At 36.9% G+C, this 19,862-nt stretch overlaps 1 protein-coding gene across 1 annotated transcript in view; it reads right to left on the bottom strand.

Moving 5' to 3' along the window:
* The window catches only part of ABCA12 (ATP binding cassette subfamily A member 12), a 162,653-nt gene extending 143,996 nt beyond the window's left edge, over positions 1 to 18,657 (bottom strand). The window contains exons 1-2 of the mRNA XM_045560161.1: positions 18,589 to 18,657; positions 7,564 to 7,657 (exon numbers count right to left, since the gene is read on the bottom strand). Of these exons, the coding sequence (XP_045416117.1) occupies positions 7,564 to 7,657; positions 18,589 to 18,657 (163 nt within the window). The remainder of the gene's footprint in view (positions 1 to 7,563; positions 7,658 to 18,588) is intronic.
* Positions 18,658 to 19,862: the final 1,205 nt, after the last annotated feature.

Below are 19,862 nucleotides of genomic sequence, written 5' to 3'. Positions count from 1 at the left end.
TTTGATGTCTCAAAGCTTTCTTAATCCACACTTAAGAGACATGGCAGGTACCCTTTAAATATGTGATGATGGCAAGAATAAATGTTATGAAACTTCAGTCTTTTAAGAGTCTCAGTTTCTTCATCTGTCAAATAGTGACGAGATTACTAGATATTCAATGATTGATGCTATACTCTATACATATATATTATAAATAATATAATATGGAAAATAACATCCAATACCAATGTAGTTCTTACTATATACCAAAAACTTTTCCAAGTGTTTAACAAATACTAACTTATTTAATTCTCACAACAATTCTATGAGGTAGGTGCTAATATTGGCTCCAATATACAGGTGTGGAAACTGGCTCAGAGCATCCAATGACTTATCCAAGGCTTATGTTTTAACCCACACAGTTGGGATCTGGAGTCTGTGCTCTCAACCCCTATATTGCTTCCCACAATAACAATTTTATATATAAATAAATATAAATATGTAAATATATAACCAACAGAAAGATTTTGTGTTTTAAAATGTGAAAATATTATTGGTTATTCTAATTCTAATCCACAATGAAATTCTAACTGATCAGAGAGCCAGAGAAAATTAGATGCTATAGCATTTCTTCCATGAGGGCAACTTTACTCTAAAAATGCATTAGTTCATTTATCAAAGACAAATTACACAATGTAATCTAATCAAAGAGAATGAGAAAATGTGACTAGTGAGAGTGGCATTAAGTGACTAAGGTTTGATAGGCCAGGTATTCTGGACAATGCTTAGAAGAAAGTTTAAAAAAACAGTCATTTGGGAAAACATGGTTAGCCAATCATGAGCCCAGCCCCTCCCCTCACCTGTGAGCCCATATCTGGGCTCTATTTCCCTGGTAAGTGAAGGGGAATCAGCTGAAATTATTTTCTTAACTCTGGCTCTTAGCTTAAAAGGGATATTGGCAACATTAACTGACACTGGCAACCTCAGCAAGGGATGTCACTATATTTATAAGAATGTTATAAATAATCAATTATTCATCTTGACTTATCAGATGGACCTGGATGTTAGTGCTCCCTATCTGAGAGTCACAGAAGGCCCTCTGCTTTTTATGATGGGAAGAAAAGCGAAAAGGAGTTAAGAAAGAGAAGACATGTGACTCCCCCCATGGCCAATTTCAGTGAGGCAGTCACCTCTGGGAAGCTTGAAAGGTAGATCAGCCAAAGTGGGGATGATACAGAATGGATAGAAAATAAAAGAAAAGAAACCCATCATTGTGCAATCAACAGCTGTTATATACTCTTTATTTTCCTATTTGTTAAATTAAGTCATATTGTACTTCAGAGGTATTTCTGGTTCTCTGATGCAATTCTGTGTGTACTGAGCCTACGAGGGCATGAGTTGAGAAATCCTTGCATCATGTTACCTGGCATTAGGGTGTGCCCATCTGCACCGCCTGAGAGTCAAGTCAGGAGCTGGGGGAGATGGGCGACTGCCAGCAGGAGCTACAGCCACCCCTGTGTATGAGTGTGACAGTCATGTTCATATTTCTCTCCTTTTTGCTTATTTCAGACAGCTCTGTACAGGACACCTGAGGAAACAGAATCCCAATCTGATCCCAATCTGAGCTCCTATGAGTTCCACAGAATTTATCTCCACGCTGCCATCTAAAGGGTCAGTAATGTTTCCCAAAAAGTCACTGACTATGGTTTGCTGTTGGAAAAAGTAAAGGCTAGGGCTTTGGCTGTGAAATTCAAAAGCTGTTTCAACATTTCCTGAAACTTCTTAAGCAGGAAGCAGACTGTATGCTCTCCTACACAAAAATCTCTCCTACACATTCAGAACTCTTAAGTATTTATGGTGGAAATTCCCAGGTGGATCTAGCTGGAGAGGAGTGATGGGGCTTTCTATTCATTTTCTTTTCCCAATATAACCATTATAGACATTTCTGAGAGCACAGTCAGATTTACCTGGGTATGAAAAGTAAATATCAAACCAAAACAAGCTAACTCCTTGCCCTTTACCCATCTCAGATGCACATTGAGGTTTTTACTAACCACCTTTGGGTGAATTTTGGAATTCAATCACCTATATCAATCTTCCAAAGTATACCACATTCTGACCTATTGCACCCCTACTTTGTCCACTGTTAGGAACCATGCTGTATCTGATATGATTATGAAGGTATGGTGTGATTTCTGCTGTTACTGTACTACCCATCTAACAAGTGAGTCAAGATTGAAGTATCACACACTCAAAGACCACTATAAGCCAATACTGAACAAGAGAGAGATAAAGGAGAACTGATTGGACTTTGAGTGATTGGGGAGGCTAAGGTAGGAGGAAGCTTTAGATGTGAGCTTGTCTTTTAATAAGCATTCAGGATGAGATGTGAACACATGCATCAAGGTGAGCATGGGACGTGTGGAGGACATTCAGACACCTCCTCCTTAGGAGGCACAGGCATCCTACCACAGAACAGAACAGACACGAAGTTATGAAGGTCCTGAAAGTCGGGCAAAGAGAGATTGAAACTTTATGGGCCCAAAGAGTATTTTAGGGGATTTATTTGATGATGAAACTTGGGAGGAGTTGGAGGTAGAGCTTCCAGACACACACACACACACACACACACCACACACACACTCACATGAACAAAGACACCAACGCAGTCCAGGCATGAGACAATGGGATCAAGGGATAGCAAGAGGGACGGAAAGGCAAGAGTAACTCCAGGACACATTTCACAAGACAGATTGTAACTTGAAAGCCAGTGGTTATGGGAGGAAAAGAAAAGGGAGGAGTCAGAGATGATTCAAATGTTTCTAAACTGCGAGGCTGACTGGTATTGCGGGCCCTCATCAGAATGGAGAAACCACATTGGGCAATCCTCAGCTAAAGATGAATGACAATGAGTTCTAAGCTCTCCAGAACAAAAAACTACATAAATTTTGAGCCAATCTAGATAGTAAGCAAAATTATTTACGAGTCCCTCAATTTTTACCATTAAATCACAGGTGTGCTCGAGAGCAAGGTACTCCCTGGAATCCTGAACTCATGCATTTCCCTTCGCTTCCGTGAAAACAAACCTCAGGAAAAGTCAGCAGCAAGAGCGAGGCCAGACAAAACCTCACTTCTCTGACTTTCACAGCCCTCTCCGGTGAGATGCCTCATCGGCTCTGTCAACATAGACTACACAATAGTTCCTCTTAACAATTCAGGAACTGTAGGCCTAACGACAGGCATAGATCCCACAAACCAGCAAGTGATCAACAATTTCAATCATCCTTCTCACGTGTTTTTCCTAGAGGTGCTGACAAGCAGAAAGAACAATTGAGTTCACTTTTACAGCCATGCTTCATCTATGATAGTGCCAATAGGTGATATGAAGAAGAAGAAGGAGACACTGTAAACTCAAATGAACCAGGCCTCAGGACTGCCATTGTTGGCACCTATGATCTGCATAAAACCACCCATCTACAGGTGTCTGGTTGAAATCCAGGATCCGGCACATAGTAACCATGTGAACGTTGGTAAAGTACTTAACATTTCTGTGCTTCAGTTTTCTCATCTTTAAAATAGGGATAATCATACTACATAGTTCAAAAAGATGATATGAGTATTACCTAAGGTAATACATACAAAATGCTCAGCACAGTGTCTGATATTTAGTAAAGTGTTCAATAAATGTTCATCCCTATTGTTACTTTTTATTTTGTTTTTTATTTATGCTTCCCTGAAGACAAAAGGTAGGCTTTGGAAGTCAAAAGTCATGCTAGGAATGTTGGATGATTTGCATTTACCAAAGCTATTGAGTCACATCTGGGTGGGTGGTATTCAGTATAACCCTGTAATAACATAAATTTGTTTATAATTCTATATCCAACTAACTTCTCCTATTTTCAAATGTGGGATGAGCTGACTCTCTTATCCTTGGAGGGGGCAGTGATGTTAGAAAATGACAGCCTTGAGGTATCTGGAGCTTAATTCAGCACATGGTGATATTTGCGCAGTATGATTTCCACTGTGCTTATAGTGATATTTTTGACCACTTGGAAAACATTGCTTCTCATTAACCTCACAAAAGGGTGATTCCTTGTTTGACATGACTGCATTTTTTGGAGTCTACTTATCTCATTCTGGCAGGGTTTTATTGTATTTGAAGAATCGTTCCGCAGTAATTAGGAGCTCTTGCCTGGACTTTCATAGGTATGTATATATTAAAAGGAGACAAAATAAACATCCTGCACATTCCAGCTGGGCTTAGTCTAAATCATTTTGGGGAGATTTGTGTTGTTTTGTTTGCCTTTGCTCCGAAGCATGGTGTTTCAGCTTTAAAGTTTGCCTCTTGACAAGCCTCTGCATGTAGAGATTATACGAAGCTGAAACTACTTCAAACTTGGCATCTCAGCTCATGTCTTCCCCGTGTGAAAAAAAAGCAGCATCAGGCCTGCCTGCCAGGCTTAAAGCACTTTCATTGCCTGGAATTTATTATTTGCAGAGGCTAGTTACCTAATCTGTCACAACACAAAAGGGAGCGAGTGAACACAGATGATGTCAAAAATAATTATGTCACCCTGGACCAGCACCCATGGTGTCAGGGACTGCAGCTGGTTCCTTACCAAAAACCCAGACTTCTCCAGACACCGATCAGGCAAAAAGACTGCGGAGGGAGTCCTGTGAGTCGCTAAATATATTTGTTCTAAATGATTTATCGAGTCCTGTAGATCTGCCTGCATATTCTGGGAGCAGAATGTGCCCATGGGATTACAACTCCCATTCTCATCGTAGCCAAGTTTCATCTAGGGATGTGCTCTGGAGTTTCATCTTCATTTCTCTATTGCCCAACTAGCACTGCAGCCCAGAAAGGATTTTAACTCTAGTAAGCAAAACCTGATTTCTATGGTACTACAACTGTAATGACTCATGCAGAATTAGTCAGACAGAGTTAGCACTGAATACTAACATTTAGGATAACTCTGATATATATATTGGAATGCACCTGTTCCTCATATTTTTTGATTTCATCATAGAGACAAAGGAGTTTATATTACCAGTTTCTAATATTTAGTCTACTTTTACAAAATCTAAATGACACAACATGAAAAATTAGTACTGACTACTAGATGTAAGGAATGTGAATTCATGAGCTTAAAATCAGATTCTACAGCCAGACTGCCTAAGTTCAAATCCTGACACCACCACTTATTAACTGGTCAAGTTATTTACATTTTCGGTGAGATAGTGTTCTCAACTATGACACGAATAATACAGTCACCACCTTAGTAAGTGCCAGGCACATAGTATGAGATCAAGAAACATTTTTAGTGTTATTATTTATTATTGGCCAATTCTAATCTTGCAGTATAATAGATAAATATGAGAAACAACAACAATAAAAAAGAATAAAAATACTTAAGTCCAAACTGTCATCTCAAAATTATTCCCTCTCTACCACAGAGAGAGAAAAAGTAACTGCTTCTATACCAGTCTTAGATTCTCCAAATTACTCTACAACACCTCTGATTATAAAATTACATTTTCTATTCTACTGATTATAGAATGAATTGAAACCCTGGGTATAATTTTTATTTGGCTCTTATTTATCCAAGTAGGAGTTTCTAGACCTAGAAAGAATTTGTGTGTAGTAGGGCAAGATACTATACAAATCTCAAGGACAAAGAATAAGGAAAGGTGATTTCTAATACCTTTCTCTCCTATCCTACATGATTGAATTTTGGCAAACTATTAATACAATCTCCCTGGGTTACAGATTTTTCATCTGTAAAATGAGAAGGTCACATCCTGCTCTAATAACAAACCAAAAAACTGTATTTTAGACTGACTCTTACAAGGTCTAAGAGAGTAGTAACCATACTTTCAGTGTTTGAACTATCCTGTACTTCTATTCTCTCCTATCCACAAACATAATCACTTCATAGCTAATTATTGTTAGAGTATGACAATAGGTCCATAGTAAAAATGATTATTCATCTCCTTTCATATATTTTGTCTTTTCAGAGCCCTTAGATTAGGTCTAGAAAGCACACTTCATATTGTTTCTCTAGTTTTTTTTTCCTAATTTAGTAAAATTATAAGAGCCCTCTAGGATTGTCTCCATGAACCTCCAAAAGTCAGCAAGTAGCACCAATTAGTGAAAGACCACTCATTCACATACCTTGTATTTCTCTCTTGAAAGTTTTATAAGGGGAACTTTATGTAACTGAAAAATCCTAAAAACAAGCTATTAAAATCCTCCTATTACTATCGTTAGCAAATTGATAATTAGCATATTCAACCAGAATATTTCAAAGAATATTTGTCCTACTTATGTGCTCAATGCATTATTTCTGAAGCCCAAGCTGCTTAAGATATGCAAGAATACATAATTTCCAATTGTATACAGGGGAGTTAATTTGTTATAAAGAACTAATATATGCACAATATGAAAAGACAAAAATTATGCTGTTTTTATAAACAACCTAATAAAATCTCATCAACAACTCTATGTAATGACTTGTGCAAAAGTCCTTTATAAATAAGGTGCCATTCAAATATAAGGAATTATTTATTCTAGCACCAAGAGTTTAAATGCTTTATACTAATTGAGCTGACATTTTCTTTTGAATGATCCTATTGTGCCTGATTCAGGTAGATTCTGCAGGGCTCTCATCTTATTTCTTAGGACTGGGTGATTGGAAAACATTATTCTTGTTTTAAAAAGTCACTAGCTTGTTCTCTTTACACAATAATTCAACATTGCATTCTTTTATATAGCAAATTACCATAATTTACCTGAAATACAATCAGATTTATAGAAATTTGATTTATAAAAAGCTTTTTAGGAGATGGCTGTTTTGTTGAACATGAAACATTTGATTGACTTTTACTCCTCTTCTAAGAAAAGTGGGTCCATGGGGAAAAAAAACAAAAACAAAAACAGTGTTGGTCAAATCGTTGGGGTTAAAAAGCTCATCCACCTCAGCTTTGAGGACTTCTCTATGTCTTTTCTGTATTTCCATTCTGGATCCAAAAGAAAATAATGAAGTGAGGTGGGCATTCTGCCCATTTTGTAACTTGGCAATGACTAAATGTAACTGAAACAGCACTAATTAGAAAACAATCTTCTTTTAAACTAATCGTGTTGACACATTTACATCACTCAAATATCAGCACTGAAGAGAGAAATTTTTATACCACTCCAGATTTCATTTGTTCTGTTGATCAAATACAAGTCTAGGGTTTCTACAATGAAAATAAAGAATGATCGAGTTTGAGATTACACTTGTTTATGTTGTGCATACCCTCGTGAGATTTATGATGTGAATAATAAATGAGTCAAAATTTTATAAAGATTAAAATATATTCTGGCTCATACAAGCTTCATATTTCTCTAGATAAATATTACAAACTTCACTTTCTGACTAATTTGAAAATCTTGGGTAAAAAACACATAAACTGTTTATACAAATACTTCCAAGTGAAAATACTATACAAAAAAATTTTTTAGAATAAAACACTAAAGCCGTACCAAAATAAATTTTAACTAGAATCCAAAAGTTAGGGAAACAAATCTCATTTACTTACAAGTTGGTTTTGCTGTTGGAGGAAACTTGGTCCGAGTAATAGCCAAAATTATGAAAATAATGACTGGCCATAAGATCAAGACAAGAGTCCAAAGCTGCAAAATAACAATAGAAAAAATCGTTAATTATATTGTTGAACCAAAAATTTAAAAACATGGCCACAAAAGGTATGTCATACTATAATATTTCAACACAAGCTGGATATTTGACTACCTATAAATATTATTAATGAAAAAAAAATGAGAAAATTTTTTAAATGCAAAAGACCTCTAAGTGGACAGAAGGATGATTGTTCCAGGCTGAGAACTTTGAAATGATCTTCCAAAGCCACATTTCTGGTCACCTCTCATGACTGCCCCAAGAGTGACTATCTTAAAATTCAAACCGGATCAGTTATTTCCTTCCTTAAAAATCTTTTAGAGCTTCCTAGTTGCTCTTGGATAAGACACAACATTCTAAACAGAGCACACAAAACCACCATAATTTCAACCTAGACCTGTCTTACCACTTTCAATGTCAGCAGTCTATGCTCAGCCATAAAGAGTGGTGTGTGACATGGTTAAAAAATGATAAAAAAATAAACAAATGAATGGACCAACAAATGAATAATTGAGTCAATGAGTGAAGGAGAAAACAGGAATTTAAAGCTCTATACAACCCCTCCTATCCCACTATCATATCCTGTGTCTGTTTCTATCATAGAACTTAACATACCATTCGTTAAAGGCAATGGTTTTTTTGTGTGTTCTTTTGTCTGCTTCATGAAATGAACTGGCAGTTCTTTTATGGTAGGGATAATATCTTATTCATCCCTAAATTTCCACTACCTGGTGCAAGATAGGTGCCCCAAAAATATACATATGGCGTTGAAATTTCTGTTAGAGAATTTCACTTTAAGCACTTCAGGAGCTGCTGCCTCTCCCCACGTAGACATGATTCTGGTCTAAAGCCACTAACTGCTTAATATTTTATATACCTATAAAATTAGCTCCAGAACAGTGAAAAACATATATTCACAAGAACATTAACCGTGATCTGCAAGTAGTTACAGTGCTCGAGCCAAACCACAGAGACAAACATTGCCTGTACTTAATAAAGTGGAACGTGGAGCTACGTTTCTGTGTGGTCACGCAATCAGGCTTGGTATCTTTCCTCCCTCACTTTTCAGAGACAATTTGCTTCTGCCAAATTAAACTATCTACCTGGGGCTCTTCAATTCTCCAAAGCAATCCAAACCCAATCAATTATTGATCCTTAAGTAATTCCTAACCTAAATTTTCTACTAAAACCTCCCTTGTGTACCCTAGAGTACTGCTTTGCTTGCTGGTAGGCCTGTCACCATCTTCTTAGACTCTGGGTATAAGGGCAAGTTTTTAGAAATGCAAGTTCACTGTAGAGCTAAGGAGTCCTAAAGCACTCGGTTTGATCATACCTAAAAAGCACCCAGACAGGCTGAACAACTTAATCTAAAGCAGCACTTCTCAAACACTCATGTGTACCCAGATCATGTGGGGATCTTGTAAACACACAGATTCTGATTCAGCAGGTCTGGGGGAGCCTGAGACTCTGCATTTCTAACAAGCTCCCAGGTAGGTGATGTTAATGCTGCTGTTCCGTGGACTACACTTTGTTGGAGAATGGACCTGGATGTGTGTCACCCTCCTCAACTAGCAGGATTGGTTATAAAGTCTTGGAATATTTTTGTTGGAACGTTTTTCTGAGATCATCTGATGGATAGAATTCAGGGCATTTGCAAATTACTAGAAAAAATTGCATTTTTATTTTCTCTTGTTTGAAATTTAGCATTTCCATTAATGATGAATGTGGGCAATGAACCACAATGTTATTAGCAGTACCTGTCACCAACAGAAATTAGGGATATTTTAAAATCACATTAGAGTTGTTGCAGATATCTCAAAGTGCTATATACGCTCATCACTGTGTTAAAATTATGGTAGTTATGGATTCACCACTAGACTTTTTTTTAATGCTATAACAAACACACATACTACCATTTCATAAACTTGATTTTTAATACTTTCATAACTGAATTTGAATATAATTTGTTTTATTTATAATCCTATATATTTTATTTGACAAATTTAAAAACATGATTCTTAGAAGGGCCATAGGCTTGACCAGACTGCCAAAGACATCCATGGCGTGGAAGATGATAAGAGCCCTGAATCTAATCCAACTCCCTGTTTGTATTCCCTGGGATGCAGAAGGTGCATAGCTTGGCCAAAGTCACATATCCATTTGTAGAGCAAAGCAGGGGACAAGGATCTGAATCTCAAGGGACACAGGCCAGGATTTTTTTATAATTATCGTGTTGTTCTGAGGAGCAAATAAGAAAACACCACAGAAAGTGTGTTTTAAAAAGTAACCGTGCTACAGAAATACAAGAGGTGTTATTATTCTAGCCTAGTCTCTGATACATTTGAAAATTAGAGCCTCTTCTTCAGATCCTGGATACAAGGTGCCATTTTTATTTTATGTGACTCATTTGAAATGTAGACTATAAAGAATTAAGGTTAAAAAATATTAACGTTTGTGGATTTATCAGTTTTACATCTGATGCCATTGTTATTCTTTAAAGAAAATATTCATCTGAGTAGACAGTGCCCCACAGCTACTTTTAGGGGCACCTATTTGTTTTCTTGGCAATGTCATGAGAATTCAGTGGCTAAGATCAACTATATCAACACAATTGTACATTCACATTCAAATAAGGGACATCTATTGTAGGATATTTTTCAGTTGTCCTTTGATTGATCTAATTTGATGATTTCATGAGGATGTTTTGGTAAATTTTGAAATTTACCTTAGATATGTTTTAAATCCAGGCAAAAATGTAACCTATATCAAGGAAATTTAAGGCCATATAGACTCTGTTGAAGGCAGAAACCACAGCAAGCCCATATGCAAATCTATAATCAGAAGATTTCCCTAAGATTTTAGGTCAGAGAGCTTTGGAGAACATTTCAGCATACTTCATTTTCGAGGAATAATAAGTACAAAGCCCTCCACAGTGTGATCTTGGAAATGTTAAAGTTGACAAGTTAATCACAAAAGCAAGAAATAAATAAAATTTAAATTTTCATAGCAGCAGGATTGCTCTCAACACCATTCTAAATATTATCATAAGCAACCTAGAAGCAAATGCAGTGTGAGGGGCCCAAATACTAAACCAATGAACCAAGATTTTTTTGTTTGTTTGGAGAAAGCGTTAATATGTTGATTTTACACATAAAGACATAGGAGCTACTTGAGAACTTTAAGTACAGTAGTTTCAGAAGATTTAGTATTTTTGCTAATATTTTAATTGTCTCACACTCCCTCTACACTCTACACCTCGTTTATCTTCCATTGTCCTGTATTCTGGGCATCTAAAGGCACATGCACACTGAATAATTTACAGTTCCTTAGCAGGCCCTGGTATTTGTGTCCTTCTATTTCTCCAGGGTTTATTGTCTACTGAGATTTCCTATTCTGTTCTCTTTTTCTTCTCTTTCCTTTCCTGAAAAATTCAGTCCAAAAGTTCTTAGGTGGAGCCTGGCCAGGTCAGTCTCCACGCTAGGACTGGGGGAGCCACGGTGACCCAGTGAGGGAGGTGGATCCCTAGCAGGGTGACGAGGACATGGGCAGTCAGAGCCCAAGTGGGGTGAAGAGGGTGTCAGCGCAGGGAGCGAAGGCAGAAGTAGTAGGTGACTGATTTCATAAGAAGAGGGATTACATAAGAGGAGATGACCAAAAAAGTAAATATAGCTCCCATGTGGGGAGCCAGCTTCTCACTATTCATGGGGAGAATTTTACATGGGAAATGAACTCTGTAGTGTTGGGCTGGAATTAACAATATGGGCATACACTCGTCATTTCCAAAATATATAAAGAGACATTAAATATAAATGTCCATTTATGTGTGCATATTATTTATTTCCTACCTCTGGTTCCACAAGTTGTTTCTGCTTTATTTAGTTTTGTACCTTTTTTATCCCAGCCCTGAAAATATTTATAAGAAATGCTATCTTCTTTTAGTGGACACCTGAGTGTTAGGTTTGAGTTGATCTATATTATCTACTAATTAAATTGAATTATCTATTAATAGTAACATTTGCTTCTGCATTGGCTAAAAGCTATTGCTTCAAATATTTGAAAATTTTACAAATCAAATATTCTAAAAAACTTAGACAAAGCCTGTAATTTTCAACTCTGGGTCATCCATACTCCGTTACCTTGTCAGAACTCTTTATTCTAATTCCTGCTAGTCCATCTGATTCTATTTGTGTCCACCATTGTTATTATTCTCTTATCATTTTCACTAAAAGGTAAATAAGAAAATAAGATAGAGGTGAATTTCAAATTGCAAAGTTTTACTATCTGTTTTTAAATTTGAGAAGACTGCTTTAAAATATTATCTGAATATTCTGTGAATTTAATTACGGTTTCTTTACTGTCCTAGAGCAGAGGTCACAGACAAGTGGTAGAAAGGCCGAATCAGACTCATGGAGGAGTTGTTTCTTGCACACAGGTTTGTTGTTGTTGTTGTTTTTAATGGAATTTGAATGCCTTTATAGGCCATGCACTCTCTAGTGCATCAGAGGTATCTCCCTTCCCTATTTCTTATGAAGCACTTGGTGCACATCACATAATCACGTTACCTGTAGGTATTTGAGTTTGTGCACTAGAGTGGTTTGAAGTTGATTATGTTAGAATAAATGATACTGAACATCAGTATAATTTCTAAATTTCAACAGGATTTCTTTTGTCTTACTCTGAAAACAAATAAAAATAATGTGTCTAGGATGAAGAATCTGCACTCCCCTTCACGGAGTCAGAGTCTTGGAAAGTTTTAAGGAAACTTAGAGCTCAACATAAATAATATAATAGTCATTTATATAAAGTTTACACATTCACGAATGCGCTAGGAAATTGTTGAGTACCGACTGTGTACCAAGCACTGGGAATAGAGCAATTAAAGTTTTCAGTCTTTTGAGGAAGGGAAACAGTAAAAAAAATAATTACAGCTGGATGTAATGGATAATGCTATGACGTAGGAAGGAAAGCGTGTAAGCGGAAGATAGATATAGGGAAGCTAAGTCTAAAACCTGAAAGATAAAAAAAAGTCAGGCAGAGGCAGAAAAAAAGACGTGTGTCGGATGGAGTGTGAGAAAGAAGTGGGAGTCTTCCATGCAGAGGAAACATTTGTGTGAAGACCCAGAGATGGGAGAGAAGGTGGGATATTCTAGGAACAGAAGTAAGCCCAGAATGACTGGCACATACTGTAAGGTCATCCGACCTCTACTGAAAGCTTCTAGTGCCTAGAAGTTTACTATTTCACGAGACTTCTTCACCATTGGACAACTCATATTGCCTGATATTTCTACTAATATTAAGGTGAAAGCTTCCTCCCCACGACTACCACTCATTTGTCTAAGTTCAACCTTCTCTTTCTCATGAGAATTCTACAAGAATTTGAAGAGAGACAAAGTCCCCTCTTTTCCTGGGTACTTTCAACAATTCTGTTAAATATTGTTTCAAAATAATTTCCCCACAATGAATTCTTGTTGTCAAGTAGTTTTCTTATAATTATAAGAAACTCTGACATTAATTAGTGTTAGAATTCAATACAGTACTTTAAATGATAGTAGCTAACATAATAAATATATTGACGGCTTAGGATGTACAATATGCTATGTTAAAGATTTAACATGTATTATCTCATTTCAACATAATAACCTCATTTCCTCTTGCAGATTGGGAAAACAGAATCTTAAAGAGACAAAATAAGCTTTCTTTCCATAAGCCACTAACGGTGGAGCTGGTATTTGATGCCAGGCAGTCTGGCTTCACCAGCACAACTAATCATTGAATTATATAGCCAAACCACTACAAAATAGATTAGTAGCTCTCTTTGATCTGAATACTATACTTTTATTAATTTATTGTATGAAAGTATTGAAAGTCATCTAAAGGTCTTCCTGAAACCTAGAATTATAACTTTTTATTGCAAACTTGGAAATAAAAATTGTCCAGCCTTCCATATATAAAGTACACTCTCTCTTTCTTCCTTTTCTATTTCTTTCTGCATTGTCCTATAGACAAGGATGACTGTTACTTGACAGTGATAAGACAATTTCAAGGTTCACATTCTAAAGTAAGAGCTTAGTATTTGAGAGCTAGAATAAACCATAGTTCCCATGAGAAATCTTAGTTTCCCAATGAGAAACCTTAGTTCTCCAATGAAGAAACAAAAATGGCTCAGAGTTCTCAGTTATTTGAGCTTTCTGCTCTATAATACTTCCATCCATATAAACGACTCAATTAAAAACTAGAATCAAGAAAGCTTTCTGAAATCTGTACTTCAAATTTTGTACTTTGGAGATGGGTAAATTTTCCATGGTTTATATGGAAACAGCACATTTTTATCAGACATTAAGCCAACTTACTTCTCTATTGCTCCCACTTCTGAAACATCTTCACCTCAGTTACTTTTTCTTGATTGACTGCATTAATAAAACATGCATCTCTACTACGTGTCAGGCACTATCATCAACAGGTAGAACTGAAATTTTTGAGCAATTAAAAGGGATTAAGGGAGTAAATGATATTGACCCAAAGAGGTAAAAGGGACTGAAACATTTGATCATGCAGTTAATTGTGCAGGACCTAGTTTATTTTAATCTGATTTAGAATTATGTTGAGATTAGGGTTTAATCCTAAATTGTTTTAATCTAAAAATTAACATATAGACAAACCTGCTCTAAAATTTTGTAGCTCAGACTTCCTCTTTCTCTAGTCACTGTGAAAGAAAGTGTTATGAACAAGGTAGGGACTGTGGAAGGAGCTGTCGAGCTTGATCCAAAATGCCAGTCTTGGCCGGGCGCGGTGGCTCACGCCTGTAATCCTAGCTCTGGGAGGCCGAGGCGGGTGGATCGCTCAAGGTCAGGAGTTCGAGACCAGCCTGAGCAAGAGCGAGACCCCGTCTCTACTAAAAAATAGAAAGAAATTATCTGGCCAACTAAAAATATATATACAAAAAAAAAATTAGCCGGGCATGGTGGCTCATGCCTGTAGTCCCAGCTACTCGGGAGGCTGAGGCAGTAGGATCGCTTAAGCCCAGGAGTCTGAGGTTGCTGTGAGCTAGGCTGATGCCACGGCACTCACTCTAGCCTGGGCAACAAAGTGAGACTCTGTCTCAAAAAAAAAAAAACAAAATGCCAGTCTTCTGCAAGTTGTGGGACTGTCTGAGATAGAAAAGCTAATGCTACCGTCAACCGAGCTAAAGTGTGATCCACTACAGCTGAAGTTAATTTTCCTTCTTCAGCTTGAGAATGCTAGAATTAGATTCCACTTCTGTACAGATTTGAAGTCACTCCTTAATATGCCTATTTAGGACTCATATTCTTAATGGAAGATAAACTCTTATCTTGTATTATTATCTACTCTTTCAGGCTGCAATCTCTTTGTTGTCTTCCTGCCATTAACTAGCAACTCATTAGGTAAGCCTCCCTGGTGCTAACCATCTCTGCTGGAACGTATCTTCATTTTTCCATTATTTTTAGAGTCAAATTACAAGCCCAGCAGGGTATTAACTGCATCTAATTGATTTTCTCTATTATCTAACATTTCTGTTGTGCTTAATGTATTTTTTTACTAGCCTTTAGTATTCTATTGTTTTTCTTGGAATACAATTGAGAATTGATATTACCACAAATATGAAAAAACAGCAATCTCTAAGGCCTCCTTAGCAGATGTGATCTCTTCTTTGGTGGGCTGTACGCTGAGCATGGATCAGAGAATGTCGGGAAAGTAAACTCAACTCAAGAGGGACAGAGAAGCAGCATGACGTAATGGAAAGAATAGATCCCTGGAAACCTGACTTTGAGCTTTAAATTCACTGTGTGACCTTGGACAAGTCCCTTGAGCTCTCTAGGACCCTGTAAAAGTGAGTGAGTCACAGAATTCCAAATATTCCAGAATTCTGATATTTGATTTTACAAAAAAGAGACAGAGATTTATTTACACCAAGAACAATTTTGTGGGAGGTCACCTAAAAAATTAAAGACCCTTTTTTTTTAACCCAAACTCAATATTTAGCTTGTCCCATTCTCATTGTATTTCTCAGACAATATGGCTGTTTATAATTCTTTTCTTACTTTCTATTCTAGCATATATTAATACTTTTAATAATTATATTTCTTCAGTAATCCTCAATCTACCTTAATAGTTTTACTATATATATTTTTGGGGCTTTATGTTTTGGTTTTTTTTTTGTATGTAATTTACGTCTCCATTAATAGATTCCTAACTTCTTCCCCGATAGATTATTCCTACCACCTTCCTTTGTGATGGAATCTCTTAAAAAAAAATTAGGGGAGGTTGTTATGGTGGTGATGCTGGCATTTTTCTGTAACATTCAGTAAGTACCATACATTTCCAGTGTCCCACAACTTAATTTTCTATTTTCCTGGGAATAAAAGTATATTTTTAAAGTACCATTGTTAGAGCGATTATATAAGTATGGAAATGCTTGCATCTTAAATGATTACTTGATTAAATGTTTACTTACCAAGTCCAGTTCCTACACAAAGTCTATGTCCTTTCCTCAAAGTCACATGACCTTCTTTTTCACAGTCCTTGTCTTCTAACTTGTCTATATTTTCTCTTTACACATTTTTTCCATTTTATTGCCCTTAGATATTTAATTCCAACTTCTCAATCTCTTTATATTCTCACTCTTCCCTCTCAAGGATCATGCTAGCACATGTACATCCTTTCCACCTGTATCCTCAAGTCTTCTTCCCAATACCAAGAGCTAGAGCTCGACTCAGGCAAAACTGTGAAGGAAGAAATGTGTCTTCCTTTGCCCCTTCACCCTCCACTTAAAACTGTCCTTCCTTCTCCTTTTGCCAGCACCTTCGTCTACATGTCTCTCTTGTCCCTCTGGTTGGTAATAATGGATTCAGGTTGGCCTCTGTATTGCCCCAAATTCTGGACTTTCCCTGATCTCATTTCCTGCAACCAAGACTTATCTGTCCTGTGTCCCATTCTCTCAAGGTGCACTTAAGATTGATCGAAGTTATTCTATGTCCAAAAATGAACAAATAGCTCGTGTAGTTTCCTTCTCTAGGAAAAGTATAACTACGAGGGGCTTTTTAGAGATTTTGGCTAGATGAGAACAATACCATTATCATGGTAAAAATACTTTTCACATGTCTGACTTGCATCATCTCTAAATATGTCACCATGTCCAACAGAAACTGACTAAAATGAAGAAAAATCCTGAAGTTAAAATTTGATATACCCACTACTATACAGATAAGGAAGGGATTTGTCATTAAAATTTCTAAAGATAAAATTTCTCAGTGAAAAAAAATTTATTCACCTGAGGTTTTGAGGTTTTTCAAAAAATAATTTTTTAGGCAAAATAGACTCATAAGGAAAACATACCTCAGCATTCAGATTATTGGCATAACAAATACCAGTTTTGAGCTCTTCTATGCTTTTGTGTTTAACTATTGAATTTTCATTACTTATGAACTTTACTGTATGTAAATTTTTTCCTTTCTTCTACACTCCCTTCTCCTGGATTTCCTTTCACCTTTGAGCTGAATAAAACAGAACACTCACATTACCCCAAATGTCTCACTAATTTATGTGCCAAGTGTTTTGCCATTTATTAATAGAAAGTATTAAACTTTGAAATGCATTAGCATATTTGGTTCTTCCCCTACTATGAATTAGATGTGGCAGGGCTCATGCTCATTTTATAAGCAGGAAAACCTGTACTTAGAGAAATCGTCATGTGCTACCTAAGTCACATGAGGAACAATGGCAGGAGTCTCAACTCTCCCCCTCTGACCACATCCACACACTCAGGACTGTTTCCCTGCTGAATGCTAAACAGTATCAACCACATGAGTTTCTCTTTTGTGTTTATTTTTCCAGTTAAAAAACAAATAAAAATATTAATGAGTTTGTAATTTTATGTCTAAATCCCACGCCCATGCAATCCCACGATGCCTTATGATTTTAAACCTTATCCACCAAATTCACAAAAGTAAGTGAACATCTACTTTCTTCTCTTAATACACTCGTCAGAACACTCAAATAAGGTGTCAGGCACAGCAAGCAAGCCATGAGATGAGAAGCATAGATAAAATGTTGGTTTCTATGACGCATATTATTTGCATAATATTTATATTACTCATTCATTTAGAGTGGGAATTACCACTCTAAAATAAAGTATCTTGAATGCCTTTTTGAACTTCCCTGGTTTTCAAACATTCTTCTGAATATATGACAATTTCTCAATCTTCCTGGACTCTACCTGGTGAGGATCTAATAGCTGATTTTGTAAGTTAACAAGCAAATATTAAGGGAAGAGCACAAAAAAGATGCTGCAATGAATAAAAAAACAGACTGTATCAGGAAAAGTAAGTGATTCAATAATACTCTTAAAACATGGCACATATTAGTCTTGTTTGGCATTTCCAGGAAATGATTTTTGGATACTGAAATTTCTTAAAAGCTTTCCTATACTGACAGCTTTCAAACTATTTCAGCTCTAAATCTTACCTTTCAACCAAGCTTATTATTGCTTTTGGTTTTCTAGTACATTTCTTCCCACTTATTGTACCTTTCAAATGATACTTTGTTTTCCTTCATCTCATCTTTAACTAAATTCATTAAGAAAAATTCTGAAAGCATTTTGGCCTGAACCTGTAATTCAACACTAATTCCAATTCAGCCACTAACAAGGCACATCCTTTTCTTTGCCTGGGGCATGTCCTGGTTTTACTCTTTTAATTTACTGAACTCAAAAGACTGCTTTTGGGGCATGTTAAGACTCGCTCTATTAGCCGTAAGACAGCTGGAGGGATGAATCCTAAATATCTTATTTCCTGCTTTGGAAAATGCCTTTAAATTCTCTTATTTTTACCTCTCATTAACATCACATTTGAGGATTGCCTGGAGTATTTCCCCGTGCCCCAAACCCCCACCTTTTTTTTTTGAAACTCACCGGCTGTCTTTTAACACCTAGCCAATTTTTCCAGACCAGGATCCGAAGCTGATGGCATTGGGAAGCCATCCTTCAGACGCTTGGAATAAGAGACTTCCTCTTTTTCTCTCCACTCCTCAAAAGAAGAATTGATGCCCGTCCAACTTGCTGTGTGTCAGTGGGTCGGTAGCCTTTTCATGGCATAGCTTCCTTGGGGGCTGGGGTAAGAAACCCACAGTTCTTCTGTTTCTGCTGGCTTTTTCCGTGCGGTTAATCCTTAGCCAAGAAGCACCTCTCAACCAACTCTTCTTCCAAAAGAAGGACCCAGATCAGTGTGTTTCACTGGCTTGTGCTTGTTTTAAAATAACATCCAGGTGCTGCTTGTTGCATGAAGTCTAGATTCAAGAGAGGATGAGTATCATTTAGATAATGCCCCACTGTAAAAAAAAAAAAAAAACAGAGCTGAATCCACACCTCCTACTCTCCACGAAATTAACTACCTATCCACACCTCAGAGAACATGTCACCTGCACTAGACTCGTCATAGGAATTAGGAGGTACCCTTGTCAGGCCAGTAGGACTTGTCCTACATTCTCTTGTCTTCTTCCCTACGCACAGTGTCTGCTCTAGCAGAGGCAGGGCACAGAGATCATTTGACAGACTCTGGGCACAGAGACTCTTATAATATTTAAAGTGTCATTAAAATGTCTTAAGTCAATAAGGCTAGTGCTCAGCTGAAAAGCTCTGAACCTCAGCCCATTGTCAGATACAATAGGGAAAGTACCCATCTTTAACCTAAACCCGAATGCTTTGATTTGGGGGGAAGTGACTATGTTGGCTAGGTCCCACCTTCAATCACAATTTACTAGGTTAGGTATGATGCAGAAAATGAAAAGTAGGCTGTAGGTGACATAAATGACAAATAGTACATTCCCTCATTTTGGGGTGGCAATTCATGCATCTATTACAGGAAAGCCACATTGTTTCAGACTGTTATGTCTAAAGGGGACATAGGCTGACCTGGGGTATTTCTATCTCCTCTACCCAGGTATACTTACACCTCCCTCTCTAGGCCCCTACCTTTCACAACTATCCCCACGTTGACACCTCCCATCTTAAATAGGCCCCACGGGACACACTCTTTCCTGCCTTTGAATCCAGTATAATTCTTTGTTGCTACCTCAAGGAACTTACATTTTTTTTTTTTGCCTTTTTGTTATTTTTTTATGTTTTATTTTTCCCACTAGATTATAAATTCTTTGAGGACATGAACTATTTTATATCACAGTAATTTA

Source organism: Lemur catta, chromosome 8 (genome assembly GCF_020740605.2).
Source record: "Lemur catta isolate mLemCat1 chromosome 8, mLemCat1.pri, whole genome shotgun sequence".
NCBI classification, from domain to species: Eukaryota; Metazoa; Chordata; class Mammalia; order Primates; family Lemuridae; genus Lemur; species Lemur catta.
This window is presented reverse-complemented; position numbering and strand designations above follow the sequence as displayed.